General features: G+C 36.1%; 1 protein-coding gene and 1 pseudogene across 2 annotated transcripts in view; one reads left to right on the top strand and one right to left on the bottom strand.

Moving 5' to 3' along the window:
• Positions 1–22,314, top strand: part of FOXN2 (forkhead box N2) — a 59,951-nt gene that overhangs the window by 15,841 nt on the left and 21,796 nt on the right. Inside the window, exons 1-3 of one of the 2 annotated variants that reach the window (XM_015557928.1) lie at positions 2,502–2,641; positions 4,058–4,175; positions 11,158–11,708. In XM_015557928.1, coding sequence (XP_015413414.1) covers positions 11,172–11,708 — 537 coding nt within the window. In that variant the 5' untranslated portion in view covers positions 2,502–2,641; positions 4,058–4,175; positions 11,158–11,171. Of the gene's footprint in view, positions 1–2,501; positions 2,642–4,057; positions 4,176–11,157; positions 11,709–22,314 lie in introns of those variants that run through there. The other variant, XM_006778620.2, reaches the window with a different exon arrangement.
• On the bottom strand, positions 13,141–13,582 carry LOC102754893 (annotated as a pseudogene).

Here is a 22,314-nt window from a genome sequence, read left to right as displayed (position 1 = left end):
ATAATATGGGTAAGATAAAAACAATTAAAATTGAAAAATGTGACATGAAGATATTCAATAATATAATTTGAAAAGCACTTTTTAAAAGTATTTAAACATCATTAACAGAACTGAGTTGATTAGAATTGTATCTTACTAGTAGCCCTGCGCACGAATTCGTGTGCCAGTAGCTCGCTGCCACCCTCCAGTAGCTCTCTGCCCACTGCCCCACTCTCCTGTAGCTCCCTCCACCTCCTGCGCCCCCCCATAGCTTGCTGCCCTGCCCACTCCTGTAGCTATCCACAACCCACTTGTAGCTCGCTGCCCCACCCTCCTGCTGATCTGTGATCCAGTTGTTACGTGGTCGGTCGTTACACCTCACCACGTAACAACCAATTGCATATTACATCTTTATTATATAGGATTTGCTATGGCGCTATATTATTTATTAAAGTATACACTAACTTTATATTCATGAGAATTGCTGGACTGAGAGCCTGATTTCTTGTCACTAAATTTTATATTCATGAACTCATATTTTGAAAGTATTTTAGATTAATTTTGAAATTCACAATATAAGTAATATCTTGAGAGTAGAGAAAAATTATTATTTTGACTATTTTAACATGATCAGAATTTTGTAACAGGATAGTAGATTCTGAATTAGTTGGATACAAATGAATATAACAATATATGTAGGTATTTATATTTTTGTCCTGTTTTGATTATAGCATTATATTTGCCATATATCTTTTCTTTTTGTTATTGAGAATGTTGTTACTAGTGAAAACTCAACATTTTTATTTCAGAGATAGTGTAGTTATTTTCTTTATTTTTTATGATTGGTGTGTGTGTGTGTGTGTGTGTGTGTGTAAGAATGTTATCAGCCAAAGCTGTAAATAAAGGAATTTAGACTTTGCCAGAAGGAGACACTAGATAATAAAATACTAAAAAAGTTCTTAAAGTTTATGTGATTTAAGTTTACATTATTATTATTATTCCTCCTCACCCAAGGACATGTTTTTATTTATTTTTAGAGAGAGGAGAGAGAGAGAGAGAGAGAGAGAGAGAGAGAAACATTGATGTGAGAGAGAAACAGCAATCAGTTGCCTCCCATCCTCGACCGGGGATCAAACCCGCAACCTAGGTATGTGCCCTGAGGAATTGAATCTGTGACGTTTTGGTGTAAGGGACTACAGGATGATGCTCCAACCAACTGAGCCATGCTGGCCAGGGCAGATTCTTTTATACTATTTTAACTAGAAAGATTTGAAGGGTTCTGTCATGTTGCATGATTGGGCAAAAAAAATATTGACATAGCCTAAAAAGTACATCAAATAGAGTAAGGAAGTGAAAGTTGCGTCACAAAAAAAATGATGGCCGAAACCGATTTGGCTCAGTGAATAGAGCGTCAGCTTGCGGACTGAAAGGTCTCGGGTTCGATTCCGGTCAAGGGCATGTACCTTGGTTGTGGGCACATTCCCAGTGGGAGATGTGCAGGAGGCAGCTGATCAATGTTTCTCTCTCATCGATGTTTCTAACTACCTCTCTCCCTTCCTCTCTGTAAAAAATCAATAAAATATAAAAAAAAGAAAAGAAAAAAAGAGAATGATGATACTTATTGCAACACTCTTCTGAGAAAGGCCTAATTTCAGTTGGCTGTTTTGCCAATGGGTATCATTGGTCATGAGGGAGACCCATCCTTAATACCAGAAGATTTTTTAAATTTTGTGCCATAATTTTTTTTCTGTGCCATCATTTTTTATTTGAAAAATGTAACATTTGCAAATCTATTACTTTAGGAAAAAATGTAATAATAATTTTAAAAAATTAATAATGACAATAATAATAATTACCATCTCTATTGCTAGTATTTATTGTACTACCTCTGTTCTAAGTATTTTATATTTATTCTCATTTAATTTGTACTAACAATCTTATGAAAGTAGGTACTATTAAAATTCTAAATTGATAGATCTTATAACCTATTGTTTGGTAGAGCTGGGATTTGAACCTACGCATATATCTTCACAGGTCAGGCTCTTAACACTCTGCTTCACTGTTTCTAGATGTGATTATAATATCAAGAATAATGATTTAAATTTCTCTTTTATGGTTTTTTTATAATATGAAATTGCTTATTCTTTATAACTTCAAATATACTGCCCCCTTAAGTTTGTTTAATTTCTCTTAGTGTTAAACATATTAAGTTCTTTTTTAAGGAAGAAGCCTTTCATTTTACAGTTGTACACTGTTTCACCATAAAATCTAACAACTATGGCAACGGAGCCATGAGTTTAGTAGGAGTAAGAGATTTCATCTTGAAGCTTCTTAGAAAAGGATCAGGAAAGGTTATTCTAAATAATATATATTTACTACACTTCTCTCTCTCTCTCTACCTTTTATCCACATTGCTAGCTGAAGAGACATTGTAATCATAATCCAGTTTGGCTAATATGTTGGCTTTGGAATGAGTTTTAAATTCCTATTACATTTAGGTACTTCTGACATTATAGAATTAATAATATAATATTTTCTGCTTATCAGGAGCTTACTTATTCTGTATCTTCCACTATTAAGCCACAAATAGACAAAAAGAGACTACAAAGTAGTTGGGAGAAAAAAATTACCAAGGTTATGCATTAGATTTATAAACCTTAAGGTGAGCTCTTTACCCTTATTTGATCTTTCTTAAGTATGATCTTATATGAAATTCTAATGAAATTTATCAGGCTTTCCAGTAAATAATGGTTGTATAATTCCATCCTCATGATTTAGAAATCCAAAATGCTCTGAAAACCTAAAGTTTTCTCATACAGTGGGACCTTGACTTACGAGTTTAATTCGTTCCATGACAGAGCTCGTAACTCAAATTACTTGTATGTCAAATCATAAAGTGAACGAGTGAGACACGTGATGCTGAGCTGATGTGTTCACTGTGACGTTTGCTGTGCCAATTAGCGGCGGGGTATCTGAAGCTGCCTGGTAACCTGAATTTTAGCTCGCAACTCAAAGCAAAAAATCAGCTGAGAGACAGCTCGTATCTTGAAAAACTCGTTAGTCGGGACACTCGTAAGTCAAGGCCCCACTGTATTGCCAAAACATGATCTGAATTGATATAAGACTATTGGTGATCTTTATTTAACCCCCTTTTAGTGTGAATATACATTTTGCTACAGAAATATTAACATGTTTGTTATGGAGTACTGCCTCAGACTTCACTGACACATCACGTAACATATATTTGCATTGTAGTCCTTTTCTAAATTCCAAAATACTCTGAATTCTGAAATGTATCTGTCCTTAAAGATTTTTGCTAAGTGGTCATACACCTGTATAATCAGGTACAGTGACTACAGTACAAATGAAGGCTAGGATATTGAACTAAGATTAATCCAGTAACTCAAACTTAGCAATATGAGGCCTTTAGTGTGGCGCAATATTTCTTAACTTAAATAATATATGGATCCTTCTTTAGAAAAAAATTATAGATCCCATTTTGAGGAATCACTGACTTTAGTTCCTCGAGTAGTTTTAAGTCTTTTTATTTTTTCTCTTTGAAAACAGTAAAAATACATTTTTATACTGTTATTGAAATGAAAGCAAAACAATGAAAATTTACAAAGCTTGTGGCCCCCAGGAACATCCTTGGGACATTCTGATTTGAGAAACACTGATAAACTGGCAAATAGTCCTATATACTTTAGCATCCCCTATAAGTATTATTTTTATCAGGAGGGTAATACTTGTTTATAATTATGGACTGAATCATAGTTAAGGGGTTGAAATAGCTTTACTGTATTTAAAGAGTATGGTTTTTAAAAGTGATGAAAGCATCCTCTTTTTAAAAATCTGCACCGAATTTTTGATAATCAATTTCAGCCTCCAGGGAAATGTTCTGTACCTAATTCCAGTTGGGAATCACTGTCATAATGAGCAACTCTTACTGATAGCAGTAAATCAAATTCCTCCAGTATGCAGAGGCAGAAGAAATTTAAGAACCAATGCTCTAACATACAGGCTAATGCATATTAGAGATATTGCCATTGAAACTAATGTAAATATCTGTTTTCCGCAGAATGGTGAACTAAATATCTGGACCAGCCTTTCTGCTGAAAATAACCTAACATGCATCAATGTTCTGGCACAGAATAAAGAATGTTTAGACCAAACACTAATTAGAAACCTAGTGAGAGGTAAGCTGAGTGCTGAAGCTGGCTATTGCCTTGAAGGTATTTACCAAATTAAGTGAACTTCTATTTTCTGGCTTTGTGGGGCTCAGGGATTAGGAAGCAAAACCCAGACCCAGCCGAGGTAAAACATCAAGCAGGAAATAGTCTACCCCATTAATTTGGACTTCCATAGGTCTATACATTTTAGGTGTAAGAGTGATCTAGAAGTTCTTTGCCTTAGTGTCACCAAGGATAACAAAATGATCTTTCTAGATTATTTCTGCTAATGGGAAAAATAATACCTCTGCTGAAAATGTATTAACACAAACCAGCCCTCACACTGGCTTGCAGCCTGAATTCACACTAAACCTCAAGCTAAGAATGTAAAAGGATCCTGGATTGTTACTTTCAGGAGCCTGACATAAGCAACATGAATCATCATCATCAAATAATTCCCATTGGTGAAGTTCTAATGAAACTGGTTATCTTATAATAAAAATGTATAAATCATCTAGGGAAAACAGGGCATAATATAATTAGAAAAATCAGACCTGCAAATAGTTCATCTTGAAATTATCAGTTGTAAAATATAAAATAAGTATTTTTAATATATTCAATGAAAACTTAAAAGTGAGGAAAAGAGCGGACACTTTGTAAAAAAATCAGAAGTTTTAGAAATGAAAATATACAGCAATTAAAATTAAGGGAGAGATAAAAGCAAATAGATCCCATTGAGTAAAAATTAATATAATGAAAGATAAATCTGAAAAGTCCAGAAAGCAACACAGAGAGACAACAAAATGGAAACTAAAAAGAGCTTAATAAAAGAGAAATTTTTTTGAGAAAACACAGAACACCTTCAAAGGACTACTAGGTTTCAATAACAATAATGGAAGTAGAAGACCACAAAATGATATACTCAGTGAAAATAGGTCTAACAACTATGACTCGTAATTCAAGTTAGAGTTCTATAGCTAGCAAAAATACATTTTAAGAACAAGGGCTAAATAAACACATGCTCAAAGAAATAAAACCTGAAAGTTCCCTAGCAGTTCTCTTTTTAAATAGAAGGGAAATGATCTAGAAAATCTGAAATTAAAAAAGGAATGGTAAAAAGAGTGGTAAGTGTTTATAACTACCATTTTATGTTTAGGAGATTCCTTGGTTACTTGGGGCAACACCTCTAATACTGTATAATACAGCATTTTATTTTTAGATAATTCTGTGGCTCAGTTTTCCTTCTCTTGTTTAGTCTCTGTCATGCATTTCTTCTCACACCAGTGTTAATAACCAACCTAAGCAAAAGTGCTCTCCTCTAATCTTTTGGGAAACAATCTAAGAATTCCAGTATGGCATTTTATTTTTCTTGTCCTAGAATAGATTATCACTGTAATATTGAACATAACATGCAGACACCTTGAGAGATGCATGAGCTGCACAGCTATGGAAAAAATGGTACATTTGAATTCTGAACCCTCTTCTGAAGATACTGCCGTGGCCCTTCTACAGTGAAGCTCTAGCAGGGGTTCTAGAGAGATTGTACTGGGTTTATTTAAACTCTTTTAAATTTCTCCTGTGAGAAGAAACTGTTCTTTCTGAAATGTAGAAGATTTGGAGTCTACATTTAGCAAAATATGTATTTTGCCAAAATTGTCTTGTATATTTACCTACTTTTTTTTGGTAGCAATGTCTGAGTTTTAGAAATTAGTTTATTAGTGGGTATATTCATTACTTGGGTTATGATAGTTATAAACCTAAGAAATTAGAGTACACTTTTTTTCCAGATCCCACTTTATTTTCTCTTGGCATTAAATGTTCATTTTGGGTGACGTTTATTATGTGCAACAAGTATTACATGGTTTGTTGAAGGATTGTTCTTACAGGATTAAGAAAAGGAAATAATATATCTCTAGCTTAGATTTCCTTTTATTTAATTGTTTTGCTTTATGAAACAGACTTTCATACTACATACTATTAATGATCTGCTACTGAATGATTTCAGTTCATTTTAAGAAGTAGTTGCTCATAAATCTAGAATTTTCGAAATAAAGTGTAAAGGTTTCTTGATTTGGGTATAAAATCTACAGACCTTTCTGTTGTGATATTACATATAAATATTTTTGAAAATACTAAAATTGTGTACAGCTCCTGGGGTAACTCACCCAAAACATCTGAAAGTTGGTAACCAGAGCACTAACAAAAATAAATCTTAATAAGAATACTAGAATATTTTAAAAGCTATAGTAAATTTTTTACAAATAAAAAATGTAGTTGATTTAGGACTTAAAAAGGTGAAATTAGCCTGATGGAAGTGTGTGCAAATACATGGTTATGGAAGTCATAGTAAAATGCATAAAATTTTGAGAAGAGAGCTCATTAAGCACTAACAGGAAAATACATCTGGCCAACCTGTGCCAAAAGGAAGAACATGGGTTGAATGAGAATTGTGTACAGTACTGTGTTTTCAGCAGCTTGCTGCTTTCCACTGTGTTAGCCTTTTGGGGGTTCAGCTGTTGTTATTTAGCGCAAAAACATAGACTGGGAAAAATTATGTACAAACCAATGTGATTTTCACATTGTAGTAAAATAATTCCCTTATTTACCCATGAACTAATTGGTGTTACAGAAAAGTTTGGTGATAGAATAGGCTGTACTAAAATTATGAGGTGACTTCTGTTTTTGACTTGAGGACTTAGATAAGTCCAAATCTTTTTATGATTTGATTTTTGTGTGAAATGAAAACACTACAACTAAAAGTAATCTAGCACTACCTTTTCCCTCTTGAGTTTTTATTTTTTAAATATATTTTTATTGATTTCAGAGAGGAAGGGAGAGGGAGAGAGAGATAGAAACATAAATGATAAGAGAGAATCATCATTGGCTGCCTCCTGCACACTACACTCCCTACGGGGATGGAGCCCACAACCCAGGCATGTGCCCTTGACCAGAATCAAACCCGTGACTCTTCAGTCAGCAGGCCGACACTTTATCCAATAAGCCAAACTGGCCAGGGCGAGTTTTTTTATTTTATTTTAAACTATAAAAATAATGAACACATTACAGAAATACTGGAAAATAGAAGAACAAAGAAAAAATTACCAAGTTACCAATGTAAACTACAGTAAGCTATTTGTGTGTGTGTGTGTGTTGAGAGAGAGAGAGAGAGAAACATCAATGATAAAGAATCACTGGCTGCCTCCTGCACACCCCACACTGGGGATCAAGCTTGTAACCCCAGCATGTGCCCTGACCAGGAATCGAACCCTGACCTCCAGGTTCATTAGTTGGCGCTCAACCACTGAACCACTCTGGCTGGGCTACAGTAAGCTTTTTGTATATTTGTTTGTTTTGGTTTTTTTACCGTTTTTTTTTCAGACTTCAAATCTAAATCTATTTGATACTGAAGTCCAATCTATACACTTTCTTCATGGAGTTGTTATTAGGTTTTTTTTTTAACTAGTTTTAACAAAGCTTTTTTGTTTATCGTGTAGTCTTTAAGACAGTAATTTTTAATGACTATTAAATAAATATTAGATTGAATAAGTGTACTTTATTTTTCTTAGGTATCTATATATATAAAAGGCTAATATGCTAAGTGTCCGTCTGATCGGTAGCTATGATGCACACTGACCACCAGGGAGCAGGTGCTCAATGCAGGAGCTGCTGAGCTGCAGTGACTTGGCACTGATGGTTCTTAGGTGACACACCCCGAAACCAGAGAGGAGGGAGTCCAGTGCCTTATGGGGCTGCGCGATTCCACCTTTGGCTGGGCGTGGGTTATGTTGTTGTTGGGGCACTGTCGGCCTCGAATCTGGTTTACTGCACACTTGCATTTGCGTTCCACACCCTATTCAACAACAACTTTTCAGAGTGCCCCCTTGCACTCTAGGACCCTTTGGGGAATGTCGGAGAGCCAGTTTCGGCCCAATCCCTGCAGGCCAGGCCAAGAGACCCCACCTGTCGGAGGAATCCCACTCACTCTGCAGACACCCCAGGTGCAACAGGCTGGGGAGGGACCGAGGGAGGTTGGCTCCAGGGCGTGTTTGGCCTGTCTTGCCCAGTCCCACCCCACCGCCCACCTTCTAATTAATTTCCTTTCAATGTGCACGAATCCTTGCACCAGGTCACTAGTTACTCTATAATAAGAAATGTGAGTTGTTTATAGTTTCTATTTTTCATAATTCTTGATGGACATCTGTGTGTGTGTTGTGTAAGAGAGAGGAAGAGAGAAGAGAGGATCTCTTACCTTACATATGATTATTTCACTGAAGTGACTCATAAGTGGAATTACTGGGTCAAGGAATATGACATTTTTAATGATTCTAGGTGTATATTGCCAGGTGGCTGTCCAAAATGGCCTGAGGCCCTTGCCCCAAATTGTATATATTTGTAAACAATAGCTAATTTGGGCAAAGATAGATACTATTACTTTTATTACTACTTGTATTTGTGCCTACTGCATACTACGTACTGTATTAAATTATCATATTTAATATCACATTTTGTTTGCTTTGCATTTCTGTGATCATCAGTGGAGTTCAATATTTTCTACATTTATTTTCTATTTATATACTTATTTGTATATAAATATTTGTGGAAAAGATTATTTGCCTATTTATTGTGATAGACTTAGTGTTCTAAGTGAATGGTGTTGAAAAGTATTCTGAAATGATAGTTTAGAAACATTCCTCTTCTCTCCTTGAAAATACAGTGACAGTTCAAACCTAAGAGCATATTAGCGTTTCACTGCCAGTACTTGATTTTTTAACTTTGCTTGGCTGTAATCTTTGACATATTTGATGACATAATATTACTTTATAGCTTCAAGTAATAAGATTTTATTCTAAACTTGTAATTCAGAGAAATAACATGTATTTGCAACCATCTAAATTAGTTTCTGTCACTATATATTCTCATATCTGTCAACAGTATCTATTTGTTTTAGATAGTGTTGCTAAAATATCAATTCCTTAAGAGATTGAGTGTACTTTAATGGACAAAAACCTTGAGTATTGAACTCAGCCTGGTTTATAATTTTGGCTCTACTTTTTTATTAGCTTTAGAACTTAGGCAAATGCCTTATTTCATTTCCATTTCCTTATTTATAAACAATGAATCTCAATTTTCTGATTGTTACCAGTGAGCATGTTTCCTAGCATTAAGAATTTGTTTCAAAAATAAATAACTCTTAAAGGTAGATAGCATAGCACTTGGTCCAGAATAGACATGTATATTGATTATTGGTTAATTTCAGTTTTAAATAATTATGGTTTGATTGCTTACTCATGCCCAACATTTTGTTAAGATTCATTAGGAATACAGAAGTAAAAGACTCTTGCCCCTTATGGAATTCACAGTCAAAAAGAAAGGATGATACATAGAGCTAAGTAGTAGGGAGGAGTAAGTAGAGATGATGCATTTCAAAGCCCATAGCATAGTGTCTGTAATATAGTAAAATCTCAGTAAATGTTAGTCAGTGCTATTTGGTACTCTCTAATTTCTATATGTAATTGAAGATAAATGGAGGGAGATATAGGTGAAAAGGCAAAAGTGGACCATTAGAAATTAGTCATTTCCTTCTTTGTACAGTAAATACTAAGATATATTTTTTAAAGGAAACAAGACTTTCTTCAACAAATTAATTCTCATCCATCACAGTTTTAAAGTTTTTCTATGGGTAGAAGACTTATTGCATGCACATGTGCATATGTTTATGTGTGTGTGGTTTTCATTACTAGTTGAAATAGACATCAAATTAATTATAGTTTGATCTTTTCCTTTTTACAGTGTCTTGGTGTGTGAAGTTATAGATATAGGTGTATGTGAGAGAGATAGGAACTGGTTATGGAGAGAACAATGATAAAATAAAAAAATGGTGTATATATACTGTCACCCGGATAATGTAGTGGTTCTGAAGTCAGTCTGCTGGCATATCCAGTTGCTAGCCAGACAACCTCAAACAGGATGTTTAACCTCTCTGAATCATTTTCCTTATCTATAAAATTGGGTTAATAATAGTGCCAACATTCTGGGTTTAACTCATGGTTACTTGAGATATAATAAATAGCTGACTCACAAATTATTAACTACTGCTATTGAAAATGGAGTTCTCTAAGACTATATCTACTAGTAGCTACCAGAATTCAAATACTGCTCTACATGTAAAATTGACCAATTTTCATAATTCTTGGGATAACCTGCCAGCTATATTCTAAGTAAAGGAAAACTTTGGAGATACTTATCTTTCAGTTATATAAGCATAAGTATATTGACTAGACTGATGGAAAACATAGAAATTTTTTCACTGAATTCAGAAATGAGGTACTTTTCTGAATCATTAAATAACTTAAATAGCACTTTAGCTCTATCACTTTCTTCTTTGGTCAGTTATTCTCCCATGATAGGGGTTTTGAGTTGAAGTGTGTTTAAAAAGCAAAAGAGAAGTCATTTGAGAAAATAGAAATACAAACAGTTTAGAAATGTTTTTTTCTCTTTGAAAATATAGTAACACTTCAAACTTTATTAAGAGAATGTCACCCTTACAGTCTCAGTACTTGATAAGATAGAGAATGCAGATGTAAAAACACTGGAATTTACAAAAGAAATAACATAATAAAGATAATTTTACTGATGATGAATAAGAAATATTGTTATAGTATTATAATGTAAATATGAGAAATGGTTTTTCTCTTTATAATATTTTAGATTTCAGGAAAGGGTTTATTTGGAATATTGTTTAAGTACTCAAAATACATTATTTAATTTTGTTTATATCACTCATACAATATGGTATTATAATGCTGCATTATTTACAGCCATATCAAAAAATATGAAATTCTCTTTCTCATATTGTAAATTTTAATTATATAAATACTATCCTTAAATATTATGTGGGATAATTGCAGAATTTCTCTGATTTGGGGATATTTAATTATGCATTCTATTTTTTCACGAGCCTAAGAATCTTAAGCATTACATTGATTGATAATTATTTCCTTTGTTGCAGAACTATAAGAGTAAATGGGTCCAATAATTGGAATGACTCCAGAAAAGAGAGCTGAAACTCCAGGAGCTGAAAAGGTTGCAGGATTAAGCCAGATTTACAAAATGGGAAGCTTGCCTGAAGCTGTTGATGCTGCCAGGCCAAAGGCCACTCTAATGGACTGTGAATCAGCAGATGATGAGCTTACAAACTTGAACTGGCTTCATGAAAGTACTAATCTTCTAACAAACTTCAGCTTTGGAAGTGAGGGTCTTCCGATTGTTAGTCCTTTGTATGACATAGAGGGAGATGATATGCCATCATTAGGACCATCTTGCTACCAGAACCCAGAAAAAAAATCAGCAACTTCAAAGCCCCCATACTCTTTTAGTCTTCTCATTTATATGGCTATAGAGCATTCTCCAAATAAATGTCTGCCTGTCAAAGAAATTTATAGCTGGATTCTGGACCGCTTCCCATATTTTGCTACTGCACCAACAGGCTGGAAGAATTCTGTTCGACATAATCTGTCCCTGAATAAATGTTTTCAGAAAGTGGAAAGAAGCCATGGCAAGGTCAGTATTATGAACATTGCTATATTTGGGGAGGTTGGGGAGAGCTAACATTGAGACCTTAAAATATGGGGAAATCAAAGGAAGACAAAAATAGTCAAGTCAGATTACTTCAGCTTGATCTTAATTATATTCATCATTTGCTTTCATTCTACCATAGGTACATAAATTAGTGTTTTTAATGGTCCAGTTTTCTGTTTGTATAGTGTTTCTATCACTATCAGTATATTATTCTTATTTATGTAGTCTTGCAACCATTGCCTTAAAATTGGAATGTAGATCATTTATAGTAACAATTGATATGGTTGAATTAAAGTCTATTGCTGTGCTATTTGTTTTCTATTTGCTGTGTGTTTTTATTCCCTTTTTCCACTTTCCTGCCTTTTGGATTGAATATTTTTTATGATTCAATTTTATCTCTACTATTGGCTTATTAGCTATTACTTAAAATTTTTTAGTAATTTATTATATAATTTTCAGTATATATAGAGAGAGAGAGAAAGAGAGAGATGTATGTATATACATACATGTATCTCTATGTATATCTTTATCACATTCTACCTTCAAATAATATTATACCATTTCATTTATTATCTGGACTTTTACAGGAAAACGTGACTAATCCTGATGTCCTATCTGGATCTTTTTTTTTCTTGGAGAAGTTTATATAGCATTTCTTGTAGTTAAGGTCCACTAGCAATGAAATACTTTTTTCAACCATTTTATGGAGGAGGGCTATAGAATTCTAGGTTGTCGATTTTCATAGTAGTCCCCTCATCTGCTGGAGTATGTTTCAAGACCTCCAGTGGATGCAGATAGTATGGAACCCTATATATATGAATATACAATTTTTTTCTATACATACATACTTATGATAAAGTTTAATTTTATAAATTAGACCCAGTAATAGATTATAACAATAACTGATAATAAAATAGAACAATTGCAACAATATATTGTAATAAAAGTTATGTGAGTATGGCCTCTCTTTTTCTCTCTTGAAATATCTTACTTTACTATAATCACTCTTATTTTTGTGAATGAAATGCCTACAGGATTAGATAAAGTGAGATAAATGGTATAGGCATTGTGACTTAATGCTAGGCAACTATTGACCTTCTGACCGTACATCAGAGAAGAATCATCTGCTTTAGGTGATCCTGGACCATTGAACCATGATAATCTTGATAGTTTGATGTCAAGAGCAGATGATATCAATGGTTGAGGAAGCTGAATATTTTTGGACTGCAGTTAACTGCAAGTAACTGAAACTGTGGAAAGTAAAACCACAGATAAGGGGGAACTACTGTACTTTAAAGATGTTGTTCTCTTGTCTTTAGTTTCTAATGAGAAGTCTACTGCATTCTTATCTTTGTTCCTCTGTTATGTTTCTTTTTTAGCTGTCTGTCTGTCTTTAGGATTCTTTTTTTCCCCCCACAGGAAAACAGATCCATTTTATTTATTTTTAGTAAGTTTAAATCCTTGAGGGGTACAGCATTACACAGATTCTGTGTCAAGTAGCCTTAGCAGGAAGGTTGCTTCGGAATTTAGCACGAACCATTCCACTGTTTCCATGAGCACAAGTTACCTCTCCTCAGATTACTCTGGTTTGGTTTTGTTTGCCACCAGGAGTCACTGTGTTCTTTGCTTTGTACTACACAAAAGCACATCTCTTGCCTAGATAGAATCCTGTTTCATCTCGAGCATAAACACTTTCAGTTTTAAGAAGAGCTGTGTGCTCCCTCTGGTTCCAGAGACCCCGCTTATAGCCAGCAAAAATGGCCTTGGACCACAGCCTTCCAGACATATTTGTCCTTATAGAAGTCCTGTTCCCAGCAGGCCATCAGTCCCATAACTCCTCCATCCTGTCCTCCCTATTGCTGGAACCCATCAAAATCAATGCCTGGCAGAGCCTCCGTGCCCCAGCAGTGCCTCCTCGAGATGTGGTGGAACCCACTCGTTATTTACCCTCTAGGATTCTTTGCATTATCACTACTTTTCAGTAGTTTCCCTATGACGTAGTTGTGTTTTTCTTTATTTTTATCCTACTTTGGTTTTTCAGAGGTTTGTGGATCTGTGGTTGGTTTTCCTTCTTACGTTTAGAAAAATTTTGCTCATTGTCTCTTCAAATATTTCTTTTGGCTCACTTTGTACTTCTGAGGCGCTAAGTAAAAATATGTTAGACCATTTGCTATTGTCTCACCTATTAGTTGCTGTGCCCCTTTTTCTATTTTTTCTCCCTTTATTTCAGTTTGGATAATTTTTATTGCTCTTTATACAGGTTCACTTTTTCCTCTGTTGTGTTCATTCTGCTGATAAGCCTGACAAAGAATTTGTCATACCTTTTATTTCTAGCATTTGTACTTACCTTTAAAAAATATTCTCCATCTCTCTGCTAAAATTTCCCACTAGATCTATAAATATATTAGTCATAGTTGTGGTATCTTCCAATAATTTCAATATCTGGTCCATCTCTGGGTCTGGTTTTGTTGACTATTTTGTCTCCCGTTTTTGTGTGTGTGTGTGTTTCATAATTTTGGATTGAATGTCAGTGTAAGATATTGGTAGAGACTAAGGTAAATAATATTTCTGCCCAGAAGTAGACATTGCCTCTACTTTTATTAGGTTGTTAGTGTGAACAGGCATTGGTCAATCTAGTTAATAATTGAACTGGGATTGGGTTTTGTGATTGTCATAGTTACCTTCAGCATACCACAGGCTTCAGATCCCTACAGAGATGGACTGCCAATACTTTGTGCTTAGTGTGAGAACTGGAGTATCAGATGATTTTTCTTAGTTTTTCTATTTCACCTTTATCTTTCAGCTTGTGCCACATTTGGGGGCTGGAGGGGAGTCTGGACATTTCTTTTCATGCTCTTGCCCCTCCAATAGCAATAGATTGTTATTGCTTATTACTTGGTGCATGGCTTTTTTTTTTTTTTTAAATGACTGCTACTGCCCTAACCGGTTTGGCTCAGTGGATAGAGCATCGGTCTGTGGACTCAAGGGTCCCGGGTTCAATTCCCGTCAAGGGCATGTACCTTGATTGCAGGCACATCCCCAGTGGGGAGTGTGCAGGAGGCAGCTGATCGATGTTTCTCTCTCATCGATGTTTCTAACTATCCCTCTTCCTTCCTCTCTGTAAAAAATTAATAAAACATATTTTAAAAAATAAATAAAATGACAGCTACTCTGCCTTTTTTAAAAAATATATTTTTTTATTGATTTCAGAGAGGAAGGAAGAGAGAGAAACATCAATGATGAGAATCATTGATCGGCTGCCTCCTGTATGCCCCCTAGTGGCCTGTAACCCGGGCATGTGCCCTTGACTGGAATCGAACCCCAGACCCTTCTATCTTCTATGCTCCATCCCCTGAGCCAAACCATCTAGGGAGGTACAAGGCTTTTTAAGGTGGGTTTTTCAGTTCTTCTGTTCCCATTTTAGTCTTTTCAGGCGTATGAATGCCTCTGACTCATGAGTGGGTTTTTTCTTGCCTCCTCCAGGAGCAGACAGTTTCTCCCATCTATTCAGAGTGGAGTCTAGAGCTGCATTCATCACTAGCCAACTATCTACATGTGGCTACTGGTTGGTACATTGGACAGCATAGATATAGGATATTTCTGTTATTATAGAAAGTCCTACTGGACAGCGCTGTTCCGGAGCTCAGGCCAGCTTCCTGCTTATTCCCATTAGGGTAGATAAACTGGCTAATATCAGTGGGATGTCTTAGGTACAAGTGAGTGACCATTTCTTTTCTCCGTGTAGCAGATTTGGGATCTGGGTATGAGCAGATTTTCTGCCCTTCTCCTAATGACACATGACACATTGCCTAGTGTCATTGAAGTATGAGGATACTTGGTTTTGTGCTTCTCTTCTAGCAGCAGCCATCCTTTGCCTAGGACTGAGGTGAGTATTTTGTCTTTCTCTCAGTAGCAGACAGCTTTTGCTTAATTTTGGAGCTTTGTCCAGAATATCGACAGGTTGTGTGCCTATCCCACAGGAATACCTGATCTCACCTTACGCTCATTCAGGGCCAGCAGTATGGATGAGGTTTGTCTTGCTAGATTCTATATATCTATCTTCATTTCCAAGGATGTCTCTTTTAGGTCTTCTGCACTGCCCACAGTCTTTCTCTGGAGCATAGCATGGAGGTTCATGGAAAAATACTGGCTAGCGGATGAAGACTTTTTTCTGCCTGGGAATGCCAAGGATGCTAACTTATCTTGCTAGCTCACACTTGGCTTTTAAGAATTTGTTAAATTTTGAGTAGTTTTTTTTCTTACCTTCTTTATGACTACTACTTCTTCCATGCTCTGCCAAGGGTAAAACAGCTCACATGTTCCATTAAAACAGTCCACATATTCCATCTCTCCTGATAGGTCCCTGTCACAGTTTAGAATTCAGTTCCTTCAGTTGTCTTGCAGTTTTAGCTCTCAGATGGACTCATAAAAAATTATGATTTTGTAGATTATTTTGAGTTTTTTATTTTTTTTTTAAATTAGACTGGGAGTAATGTTCTCTTATAGTTTACTATTCCCTAACTGGCAGCAGAAGTCTATTCTTAAGTGAAATAAAAGTTAAAAGAGTAAGTAATTATATTTTTAGGTGATTGAAGGATTTTCTAGGATAGTGCTGTTCAAACTTAAATGTAGAAGGATCTTGTTAAAATGCAGATTATGATTCAAATCTAGGATGGAGAATGAGGCTTTTATTTCTAACAGGCTACCAGGTGATCGTGATGCCGCTAGCCCATGGACACACCCTGAGTAGCAAGACATTATGACATATCATCATCTTATAGCTAACTTACAGGAGGTTGTATTAGTTATTTATTGCCATGTAACAAATTGCTGTCTCATATTCTGTACTATATACATGGAATATTTACAAAGACCAACTATGCATTAGGCCATTTTAAAAGCCTCAATAATTTTAAAGGATCAATCTCTGTCATAGTTAGCCTCTGAGATGGCCCCAAATGAGCCCCGCTTTCTAGAGAGTCTCCTTCAATACTGAATAGGGCTGACTTGTGTAACCCAGATGATATTGTGGAAATGAGGGAGTTTGCCTTTTCAGAGACTAGATCATAAAAAAACATGGCTTCCATCTTGGGCTCTTGCATAACTTGTTCTATGGGAAGCCAGCTGCCATATCCTAAAGGCACTTAAGTGTCCCTATGGAGAGGCTCATGTGGCAAGGAAATGAGACCCTGTGTCAGTAGCCATGTGAGTGAGCCATCTTGGAAGCAGATTCTAAGTCTTTTCCCATGTGCATCGTTAGAGTTTAGTTTTTAATTATGTCACTTAATTCTTTTCTAGTTTGTGTTTATACTTATGGTGGGACATAAAAGTTGAACTATCTACTAGGTATTTAGAAATAAGCTACAGGAATAGTGGGGATGTTGTGAAATTACAGCTCTAAGTGTGTAAAGTCAGCATTGATTTTCAGTAGAAGAATCTAAGAAAAGAAGAGTGTAATGGAAACCAAGGCAGTTGAGGTAAGTGTGTATGAGCAATAGTGTCAAATGTTGCAAAAAATTTGGAAATGATTTGCTAAGAAAAATTCATTGATACAAAAGATTAGGGTCAACATATATAAGCAGTGGTGTACTGGTGGTAAATGTTTATAATTGGGTGGGAGAGGAGATATAGCTTTTGCAGATACCCACAATGCAGATATTTCCATCATGGCCAGTTTCAAGCTACCAACATTAAATGTGAAGTTGATGAGATGTTTACAGTCAGCAGCACACCATTATATTTAAGGGATTTATAATTCAACCCTTATATAATAAAAGCCTAATATGCAAATTGTCCCCTCAGGCAGTCGTTTGACTGTGAGTTCAACTGCTCACCATGACGTGCACTGACCACCAGGGGCGGCGCAGAACGTGGCCAGTGTTGGAAAAGTGCTGCGACCTCTCGCCAGCTACCTGGGGGTGGGGGTGACAGGGATGGATGTGTGGTGAAAATGCGGGGACGCCAGGGCTTGCACACTGAGGAAGCCCCCGGTCTCAGGTGCCAGGCGCCCGCAAGGAGCCCACCCTGCACCCGCGTGGCCTCCTTTCGGGTGAGCCAGGCTGCAGCCACTGGGGCCCTCCATGGGTTCACACAGGAGCCGGTCTGCAAGGCTGGCTGGGAGAGAGCGCTGCCTGCCCAGCTTCCGTGCAGCACCACTGGGTGGCCCAGAGGCCCATGCTGCATCCCAGCCTGCGATGTCTGGCCGCATTCACTGCATCTCTGTGTGGGGACTCAGACACTGTGACTCAGGTGGAGGGAGGCACACGGGGGCCTGGGGGCCCAGGGTCTGCTCAGGGCCCAGAGGTCAGCTGGGACCTGCCCTTCCACTCTAGATGCTCGCACTTCTATTGCTGGCCAGGCCTAGGGACCGTACCCATGTATGAATTTCGTGCACCAGGCCTCTAGTAAGGAAAATAAAACCTAATAGAAAAATGGGAAAGAATATGAACAGGCAGTTCATAAGAGGAAATACAAATGGCTCATACATATATGCAAAGATATTCATCCTCACTAGTAATCAGAGACCACTTTTACCTATTAGAATGCAAAAAATTTTAAATGTTTGATAGTATCAAATTAGATGAGGACGACATGGGGAAATAAAACAATATCAATAGTTTCACACATTTGATTACAAAGGAGTGTAAATTAATATGATCATACTTGAAGGCAACTTGACAGAAATTATTACAAATAGAAATGTGCTTATCCTTTGATCTAGTGGATCAGATTCTGATTTCTCCCCTAGGGTAACATTCATACTTGAATGCAAGGCGATGAATATGAGAATATTCACTGTGGTATTATTTGTAATAAAAGTTGTAGAATAAAGTGTTCAGTGTGGTATGATTTGTGGTAATGATCAAAAGGGACTTGTTCTTGTCTAGAAATTTTAAATGTGTGCATTATTTATATAATTAACCTGAGTGTTTTTGAATGCTCAGAGAAAGAAAGTAATTAAGGAAGTAAGAGCTAGCAAACAGGAAAGCATAAAGTCCAGAGTACAGGGAGAGTGGGATAAAGAAGAAAAAATCATGCTATCAAATAATAGGGAATATGAGGATAAGTATAGAAATTGTTATATATTGGGGCAAAATTATCAGGCTATCACCACAAGTTAGTGTGGAAGGAAAGGAAATCATAGGTGACAATCATCACAAAAATTAATAGACCACTTTGCTTAAGTGTCTGAAATATGGATGCAGAAAGTGACACATTTAAGTGGGATTAGGAAGGTTTATGGATTTTTTAATTTATGAAATACTTCTTAAAATCAATGCCTCAGAAGGACAGTCTTTCGCTTCTAATCTGCAGAAGGCAAGTAGGTTATACTTACTTCCATTAAATGTTGGAAATAAATTTGGCAACCTTGACAGCACTTTTCTGATGACTGATCATTAAGTAGAGATGATAATCTAAAAAAAGGCAAGGTGGCCCTGGCCAGATGGGGTTGTGAATTCGATTCCGGGTCAGGGCACATACCTAGGTTTCAGATTGAACCCTGGTTAGGGCGCATATGGGAGACGGCCAATTGATGTTTCTCTCACATCGATGTTTCTCTCTCTCCCTTCCACTCTCCCTAAAAATCAATAAAAATATATCCTCGGGTGAGGATTAATTTTAAAAGAAAAAGGCAAGATAGCAACGTCCAGGTCAGACTACAAAGTGGTAATGATAAAAAACCAATTGGTATAGCTGGTTGGGTAGATTCCCCTATCATTCATAGTATAGTTACTCCCTCAAAAGGCAGGTCTAAAAATCTTGGCATGGTATTTTTCTGCCTTGGGATTTTAAAATTATAAAAGTTAGACATGCTATTTTGTGGTTGTCATTCTGTTTTTGTTTTTGCATTTTAAACATTAGCATCCAAGCCTTATATCTACTTTTTACATTTTTATAAAGCCAAACTAAAATATTATAACTGGGATTTTAGCTGGGAAATATGAAATTTGACATTTTACCTGGTCTAGTACAATTTACATTTGCATGATGATGACTTGTTTCGATAGCTGAGTCCCAGGGGGAGGTGGGGGGAATCATGCTAACCACTATAAAAGTTCATGCTATAAGCAAGAGATATGAATACCATTTTAACTTGTTAATTCTTTTTAATTCAGTGGTTCTAAAAACCACTGAAAAGGTAGTCAAGAGGGGGAACTCTACAAGCAAGAGATATGAATACCATTTTAACTTGTTAGTCAAGAGGGGGAACTCTATTAAAATGTATGGGGCAAGTACTTAAAAACATCTCAGGAATAATGAACATTGCCCCTTCTCCCTATTTATTATTTACAACTTCCATTAAGATAAATCTTTTTAAAATTTGGCTCATTTCTTCAGAACCTTCATCCTTCTCTACCAAATAGGTCCAAAAGCCTTAGTGTTTCCAAATGCATAATAGTAAATGAGAGAATACACATTTCCTGTTTCCATTGCACAAAAGATTTATCTTGTTCTATGTAAATTTAGTTGAAAACAATTCTTAACTTCTAAAGCTCTTTATTATTTGCTCTATCATCTAAGCACAATAGTGAAGAGGCCAAGTTTTTAAGAAGTGAGCTAGTTAAAAATAAGTTCCTTTTTCTTATAGACTCTAAAACATAGATTAGCAAATGCATAGTTTTATATCTTATTACTGATAGTTCATGAACAGACCCAGTGAAAGGAAGTGCTGCCATGGTAACATAAACCAGACTGTTCTTTGGAGACCTTATTCAAGATACTTAACTGCCCCGAACTTCAGTTTTCAGTACCAGTTCTTTTAATTTGTTATTTCAAGGAAATAGTGATTCTACCATTATCAAAACAATTTGCAGTTCTCTCACAATAGAATTTGAAAACAGTTTCTAGGAGTGTAATCTCAGAAATATCAAGATAGAACATAGCTAGAATTATTAAAATAATTGTCTTAGTAAATATATCAAAAATAATTTACGTATATCTTTTCTCTCTGAAACTGGAATGGTTTGGGGGCAAAGCATTTTGTGGGTGCTAACATTTTATAATTTTGTTTTCCCACCAAAACATTATTTGGGCCAAGTGACTAAATATATATTTAATTTAAGAAGTTCCATCATTTAAAAGTATATTTGTAAACTTAACTTCCTTTGGGGAAAAAAACCCCAAAATTTCAAATATTTGTTTAGCATTGTTCATGTGGTATCTTGCCACTGAAAGAAAAAAAACAACGTTTTACCTGATATGTGGTATATTTCTTTCTATATCACAGTGTGATAAGACACCCATGGTTTTTCTTTTCCTATGTATTTAAGTTGCTAGGATGCTAAACACTGCCTTACATCAATTACCATACCTTTCCTCAGACAAGGGCTTTTTTCCTTTCTAAATTTAGTTTACCCCTTGTTCTTTACTACCTGACTTTGTTTCTTATTCCAAATTAATTGAGTTTTTAAAAAATTGATTTCAGGAAGGAAAGGAGGGGAAGATAGAAGTATCAGTGATGAGAGAGAATCATTGACTGGCTGCTTCTTGCATGCCCCCCTACTGGGGATCAAGCCTGAAACACAGGCATGTGATTTGACCAAGAATTGAACCATGACCTCCTAGTTCATGGGTCAGTGCTCAACCACTGAGCCACACCAACCGGGCTGGAATTAATTGACTTTTGTTCTTACTGTTTTTTAAAACTACCAGTCTCTTAGAAGTAAAGGAATAAGGATATACTGTTATTAAACCATATAATCTCTCACTGTACATATGCCAATTTCAGAATATCCTCCTAGTATTAACTTATTTTTTATCTCTGTCACTTACATATGCATTACCTTCTTTGAATCTCATCACAACTTAGTGATGGCCTGGTTTTTTATTTTACAGATAAATTATGCATGAGAGGACTGACTCTTAGAGATATGATTTGTTGATTATCACATAGCCAATCAAGAAGCACTGTTTAGGACCTCAGTGTTTTTTTTAAAATATATTTTATTGATTTTTTTACAGAGAGGAAGGGAGAGGGATAGAGAGTCAGAAACATCGATCAGCTGCCTCCTGCACACCCACCGCTGGGGATGCGCCAGCAACCAAGGCACACGCCCTTGACCGGAATCAAACCCAGGACCCCTCAGCCCGCAGGGCGGACGCTCCATCCACTGAGCCAAACTGGCCAGGGCCTCAGTGTTTTTTTGTTTTGTTTTTTAGGACCTCAGTTTTTTGTGTGTTTTTAATCCTCACTGGAAGATATTTTTCCATTGATTTTTTAGAGACTGGGAGAGAGACAGAGAAATATCGATGGGAGAGAAACACATCGATTGGTTGCCTCCTGCACAAGCCCTCAGGCCGGGGAGGAGCCTGCAATAAGGTATGTGCCCTTAACTGGAATTGAACTTTGGACCCTTCAGTCTGCAGGCCAATGCTCTCTCCACTGAGCCAAACCAGCTAGGGCAGGACCTCAGTTTTTAAACCTGTAGAAGTGTTCTTTCATTGTGCCATTCTGCCATAATAATTATGACATGATATTCAAAGATAAAGGAGCCTCAGTAATAGATTAATATTACCTTGCAAAAGATTTAGGGAAATTGAAGTACTATAGAATTCATCACATCAAATCTTCAACAATTATAATAGC

This window comes from Myotis davidii, unplaced genomic scaffold, assembly GCF_000327345.1.
Source record: "Myotis davidii unplaced genomic scaffold, ASM32734v1 scaffold6, whole genome shotgun sequence".
Classification (NCBI taxonomy): Eukaryota; Metazoa; Chordata; class Mammalia; order Chiroptera; family Vespertilionidae; genus Myotis; species Myotis davidii.
This window is presented reverse-complemented; position numbering and strand designations above follow the sequence as displayed.